The sequence below is a fragment of the Lactuca sativa genome, chromosome 8 (genome assembly GCF_002870075.4).
Source record: "Lactuca sativa cultivar Salinas chromosome 8, Lsat_Salinas_v11, whole genome shotgun sequence".
Lineage (NCBI taxonomy): Eukaryota > Viridiplantae > Streptophyta > Magnoliopsida > Asterales > Asteraceae > Lactuca > Lactuca sativa.
The window spans coordinates 50,735,353-50,742,146 of NC_056630.2; the positions used below are offsets into that span (position 1 = coordinate 50,735,353).

General features: G+C 37.4%; 1 protein-coding gene across 1 annotated transcript; it reads right to left on the reverse strand.

The window, feature by feature from the left end:
• Nucleotides 1-1,637: 1,637 nt before the first annotated feature.
• Nucleotides 1,638-3,429, reverse strand: LOC111904369 (uncharacterized). The gene is made up of 7 exons (XM_023900138.2): nt 3,277-3,429; nt 3,020-3,141; nt 2,726-2,805; nt 2,471-2,612; nt 2,233-2,382; nt 1,948-2,149; nt 1,638-1,857 (listed from the first exon to the last, which is right to left on the reverse strand). Exons 1-7 carry the CDS (start codon nt 3,386-3,388, stop codon nt 1,757-1,759), a joined length of 909 nt encoding a protein of 302 aa, XP_023755906.1. The 5' UTR covers nt 3,389-3,429; the 3' UTR covers nt 1,638-1,756.
• Between the last annotated feature and the right edge of the window lie 3,365 nt (nt 3,430-6,794).

The following is a 6,794-nucleotide window of genomic DNA, read 5'->3' on the forward strand; positions in this document are numbered from 1 at the left end:
TTCACTAAAACGATTAGTGCATTATTAACGTGAGTGTTTTGATTGACAAAATCCATGGGGAAAAAATCTATGGGAAAATGACTTAGGAGGGTAACTACCTCTTATCCGTGTTCACATATTGGCAACTTCTTATTTTTTGTACATAAGAAAGCAATTAACTTGTTTTAACTGTTTAAATTACACCAATATTACCGGCTAATACATGTTTTAACCGATAACTCAAAGGGAAAATGACTTAGGAGGGTAACTACATCTTTTTTGTACATAAGAAAGCAACTAACTTGTTTTAACTGTGTAACATCCCAAAAATCATGACCAAAAATTTCGTTTTTAAGTGACTTACTCGGCGAGTTATTCTCCTTCTTTTGGTTCCATTCCCAGCATCTTATCCGGGTCTTGGTACCCTATTTAAATCCGGGTGTTGACTTTGACCATTGACCGTTGACCTTGACTTTGATCAGGTTTGGCTTAGTTTGACTTTTAGTGGGTATTCTGATCTAAGTGTTATTTTCGTATTGATAGTTCGGGGAGCCAAAGGAGTAGCAGTTCGGGGAATTGCCAGTTAGCCGCCAGCAGAGTTCCAGCCAGGGCTTCAACAGTGTAAGGTGAGTCTCCTCACTGTGTGAATGGGTCTATGGCCATAATGCCAGCCCATGTAGTCTATGAGTAGGAAGACCCGGGGGTTAACCCTAGGCATTGTATGCTAGTATGTTATTTCGGACCAAGGTCCGATGTCGGGCGGGTGCCCGAGGAATGTTTGCATGTTAGATTATACTTGTTGTCTGGGTGATACTTGTATGTGCCTGGTAGGGAGGTGAGTGTGGGCGAGGTCCCGTATCTCATCACTAGCTGAGTACGGACGAGGTTCTGTATCTCATTATTAGCAGAGTACGTTTCTTAGGACAGTGATATAGTAAAGTATGTTTCTTTATGTGTTAGCACGTTATATGATTGTATGTGTTTAGCGGGCGGGGTCTAAGAGAGACAGATCTGTATACCGAGCGGGGCTCAATGCCAGGTGGGGCCTGACGCCAGAGTATTAAATTAATGGTTTGACAATTATGGTTTTAGTATTAAATTAAAAACGAAATTTTTGGTCATGATTTTGGGATGTTACACAGTTAAAACAAGTTAGTTGCTTTCTTATGTACAAAAAAAAAATTGCCAATATATGAACACGAATAAGAGATAGTTACCCTCCTAAGTCATTTTCCCTTTGAGTTACCGGTTAAAACATGTATTAGCCGGTAATATTTGTGTAATTTAAACAGTTAAAACAAGTTAGGTGTTTTCTTATATACAAAAAATAAGAAGTTATCAATATGTGAATACGGATAAGAGGTGGTTACCCTCCTAAGTCATTTTCCCAAAAATCTATAGTTCCCTCCCTCACTTGAGTTTTCTATTGATCTTGTCTAAAATATTAAATAAGACAAATGATTTGCTTTTAATCAATATATATATATATATATATATATATATATATATATATATATATATATATATATATATATATATATATATATATATATATATATATATATATATATATATATATATGATCTTTCAATTAGTTATTTGTTTATATAATATTAATACCTAAAACATTAGACATATTTTTTTTAACAAAAGGATAATGAAAACAAGAGACCAAATATAGATACTTATACCAATTATCCAAAAGCAAGTTTCACAAAACAATAGGTAATACATTGTAACATTCATAAACACAAAACACAACATAAAAACTACTTAATTAATCAAATTCAGACACTCCCAATAAGGCATAACTCGTATCTTCTTCCATTCCGCTTAGAGATGTATACTCTGACCCTCTCACATGAACACTAAAACAAGCTGCAAAAATAAAAAAAAAAAACAATACAAAAATTCACACACTACATAAACACACATTACAAAGTTTTTAGATATATAAAAAAAACATACCATTTTCTATTTTCATTACACTCTGAAGCATCACATCCATCTTACTTTTCATATCCCAACTCTCATCCATTTTTGGAGCCAAAAGCGTAAGTTCTCTATAGATTTCACGAACAAATCTACATATCTTTTCAGCATATTCAATTTCCCCATCTGATATTCTCCCAATTGCTAACCTCATCAATTCCCCAGTCAAATCTGCCAGCTAGACCAAAAAAAACATCATGTCAGAATTTACATAAAGATATCAATGTCACTGAGAGGGGCAAAAAGGTAATTTTAACATACCCCCAAGATATAGTCAAGGATGTTGATTTGCAAGGGTTCAAGAGAAGGGTCACTTAGTGGTAACAACAAGGAGTTAATTTCTTCAAGATTCAATAGAGTGCCACTAGTGCAGAATTTACACAATGTTGCAGCTTCGACATATTCTTGAACCTGAAAAGGTGGAGGGTTTATTATTTAAAATAAGTAATTTTGTAATTTTATTAATGGGAATTTTGTGAAATGTGGATAAAGAGGTAACCCCAGGAGAATATGCGCGTCTTAGTTTCCAGAAATCAGTTCCTTGTAATTCGTTTACTAATCGGGCTATATACTGATCTTTCACAGCTGAAAGATCTTTTTCGGCTTTCTGTAACACCTCGTCTTTGTTGTTTTTACTGATTCTGTTGAAGAAGGGTTGGAGTAAAATGAGTTAAATAACTTAAAATTACATAAATCAAGGTTTATAGGAACTAAGAATGGTTAAAGTTTGAAGAAACCATGGATGGAAATTCACCTGTGCACTTGAAAGATCACTTTTTTGCTATTAATGGTTATATCACGGCTTGCTTTCACCACCCTTTCCCTCTTGTCATTCTGCAATAAGTAATTATCGCGAATTCATTTGGGGAAAATCTCGATATGGCAATCATAACAAGTTTGCAATCACAAACGTACTAAAACGGTTTAGTGGGAATCGGGATGCCATTAGGTAAAATCATCAGAAGTAGATTCATGATAATTTATAGAGGTATACATAAGAAGCGAGAAATGTGCGAGTGTTGGGAATAAAGAAATCGAGAATACTAACGAATTGATTGAGGTATTCAGCGTATCTTGAGAAAGAGTCTTTCATGGATGACGATGTTGGGGCTGATTCCGTTGCGATTGATCTAGGTTTTTTAACAGCGCCTTGCATTGTTGAATCTGCAACTGCATTGAAAATGTTAACATAAATGTAAGCGAGTGTAAGTATTGTTTTCGAAATTCGAATTATAAATGGAGAACTCCACCCAAAACAGAAATTAGGGTTTTTTGCAGGTGAAAAGTTAGGGTTTAAGGAATTACGTTGACGGATGCGGTGAGATTTGGGAGCCATGAGAAAGAGCTGCCTGTGTAAATGTAACGACGCCCACGAGTACAACATCTGCCGACTGGCGCTACCAAAAACGATTTCCATCTCTTCGAATATAACATTTTTTCGTACTTATTTTATTTTTCTAATTATTATCTTTCTCAAGGATTGTAATTCTTGATTAATTAAGTTCACATGACTTAGATTTTATTTTGGCTACGGATGAGCATCGGAACCGGGTATTCGCCTTTGGAACCGAAACCATCTTAGAACCGCCGGTTCCGAAACCGGGACCGCTGGGTACCGTCGGAACCGTATATATATATATATATATATATATATATGTTTAGGTTATTTTGTTTAAAGTAACTATTGTATTATTGTATTCATAAATATGGGCCAATCAAATTTACTTATTTTAAGAAAGTGATTAATATATACTACTATTGAATTAAATATAATTGAAAAAATCATCTTAATTAATTACAAGGGTAATTTAGTCAATTAATATAGATTTAATAAAGGAAAATTGCATTTTTTAAGGGATCATAGATTCTATTAATTTTAAAAATCCGATTTTACGAATTATAATTCTTTTAATTCAGACATTCTGACAGAATATATTTATGAGTATATTCAAAAATGAAAATATTCTTGAACCATAAATAATAAAAAATTCTTGAACCTATTTCTTTATCATGAATTTTAAAAATTTTCTAGTAGAATAACAAATTCTTAAACAATCAATTGAAGAATAAAAACAACAAATACATTATTGTAACATCCCAAAATACGGGCCAAAAAATTCATTTTTTTATTTAAGTGATTTGCAAGACGTTTGTAACAAAATACCATACGATCATATCATTTAAATAAAACATGTCTCGTAACTGTAAACCAAAACGTAAAACATAATATTGTCAGAGTACAAATCCCAGAATATCTCATAGTGCGGAAAACAAAGAGCGTGTGTGTGATATGCCACTACCGCGTCAGCTCATTCCCCTTGGCTGAAGAGGCACCTGAAACAACTACTGAAAAAGTAAGCACGAAGCTTAGTGAGTTCCTCCACTGTACCACATACCATATAACCACATAACATACATATATTGTCAGGCATATCTGAGTGCCCGACCTACCCCTTCGGTCCTCTCGACCGGATACTGACTAGCATATCTGGGTGTTGGACTCCCCTTCGGTCATCTCGACCGGATGCTGACTAGCATATTTGGGTGCTGATCTCCCCTTCGGTCCTCTCGACCGGATGCTGGGGACTATTTCCCCCTACTACTACCACATAACACATATCACATAATCTATCTAGCATGGTTGGGCATGACTGCCCCTTCGGCCCTATCGACCGGTAATCTGGGGACTATCTCCCCTACTGTCACTAGCACATAGCATCATATCATACTAGCACATAAACATATCATAGGTAGTTGCAACCTTAGATGAATATCACAGAGACAATCATCTAATCATACAACTCCTACTGGTGGGTCGGCATTGTGGCCGTAGACCCACTGCTACTGGAAGGTAACTCACCTCGAAAAGTAGTTGCTGAAAGTCTGCTTACTAAGCGCCTGACCGGTGAACCGGTAATCCTCCGGCTATAAATCATAAACATAGATTAGCCACTCATAAATACCCTTAGGTCAGATGACTGACCCACCCCTGGTCCAAGGACAACTCCTTGGTCAAAGTCAACTTCCAGTTGACTGGACTCGCCGAGTCATAGCACAGACTCGCCGAGTCCTTCTCCTACTAACTCGGTCCTACTTGACAAGTCCCTCTTCCCACTCACTGAGTCACCCTTAACTCACTACTTGGGACGATAGAACCGACTTGCAATCCGACTCGCCGAGTCCAAGAACAACTCGTCGAGTCCCCACGAGCAGATCTCCTACTCGCTTCCAAATCATCACCAGAGCATCCTTCATGAGGATTTGGGTTTCTGGGACCATTGCTACACGTTAAATTCCGCGTGCAGATACGAAGGGTTGGACCTTCAACACCTAAACCCCTCTTACTCAGTAACAGTTCATATGACTCGTCGAGTTTGAAGAATGACTCGTCGAGTTCCAGGCAATCTTCATAGGACTCGCCGAGTTGTTCATCCAACTCGCCGAGTCTAAGACCATCTTCATAGAACTCGCCGAGTTCCACTCTGGGACTCGCCGAGTCCCTTCGACCCACTTCCCATACAAACCAATTCTGAGACATGCAACGCTTCCAAACCATAGATCTATGTTCCTAGGGCATGCTTATCACGTAAAGTTGCAAACTTTACGTGCATGCATGGCCCTATAAGCTCCAAAAGGCAAATCCAAGCTATTTATGTGGTCATACACTCAATAGGGACCTCAATCACTTCAACCACAGAGACTTTATACTTCTAATACGTCCATAAGGTCTAGATCTGAAGTCCTTTCGGGTCATAGAGCACAAACACATGGAGTTTGGTGTTTTAGGGCTTGAAAACCACCAATTAGGGACAAAAGGGGATCTAATGAACTAGTGATCAAGGTAGGGACTTTTCTACCTTAATGGAAGCCTCTTGCAGGGTAGATGTCGGATCTACTTCCCCTCTTTGCACTCTTCCACCTCCTTCTTCTTCTCTTAAGCTTCAAACTTCCTTCACAAGGCCAAAATCACTCACAAGGACAAAAGGGGGCTAGGGTTTCGCTCTACAGCTCTTCTGGAAGTGTTAGGGACAAGGGAGGCCGAGTTAGAGTGTTTAAATAGGGTGCAAACACCCGGGTTAGGGTTTTTTCCTAAACAGGGCCTACTCGCTGAGTCCGGGAACCGACTCGCCGAGTCCAAAGCTTAGACCCCGCGTCTCATCCCGCTTCTACTCGGCGAGTTGGTCCTTCAACTCGCCGAGTCCAAGGCAAAATGCATTATTTAAGAAATATTAATTACAAGGAATACGTACCAGGAACCAAGTGCTACAATTATTTCTTACAGAATACGAATAATAATTGTTAATAATTACATCAAAATCTAACAACGACTAATACATTCTAAAAGAATAATGTGGTCCGTTTCAATTTTGTGGTTCGTTCTTCAAGCATCAACTTCTGTGATTCCAACAGAATTGGAATTCTTGATTCCGTTTCAGTTTTGTGGTTTGTTCTTCAAGCATCAACTTCTGTGATTCTAACAGAATTGGAATTCGTCATTCCATTCCATATACACAAGAACTTAGATTGTAACAAGATCAAGAAAACAATCATAAAGACTTGAAGAAGGCTTAATTCTGTTGTAACTGATAAACGATCTGACTCTCTATGGCTTTTATGTTCTTCTATTGCTTTCAACTGAACAAATTAAATTCACGAAGACAAGTTCTTAATTTCTTCTAATTGTAAACAGTGAATGTGCACATAACAATATCATCATAATTCATACCAATCTTTCCATTCCTCTTTTCAACTTTAAATCCCATATGTGTTACTGTGTTCTCAATTCTCTCTAGCAATTCCTTTGGTAAAAGAGTGGATGTAAA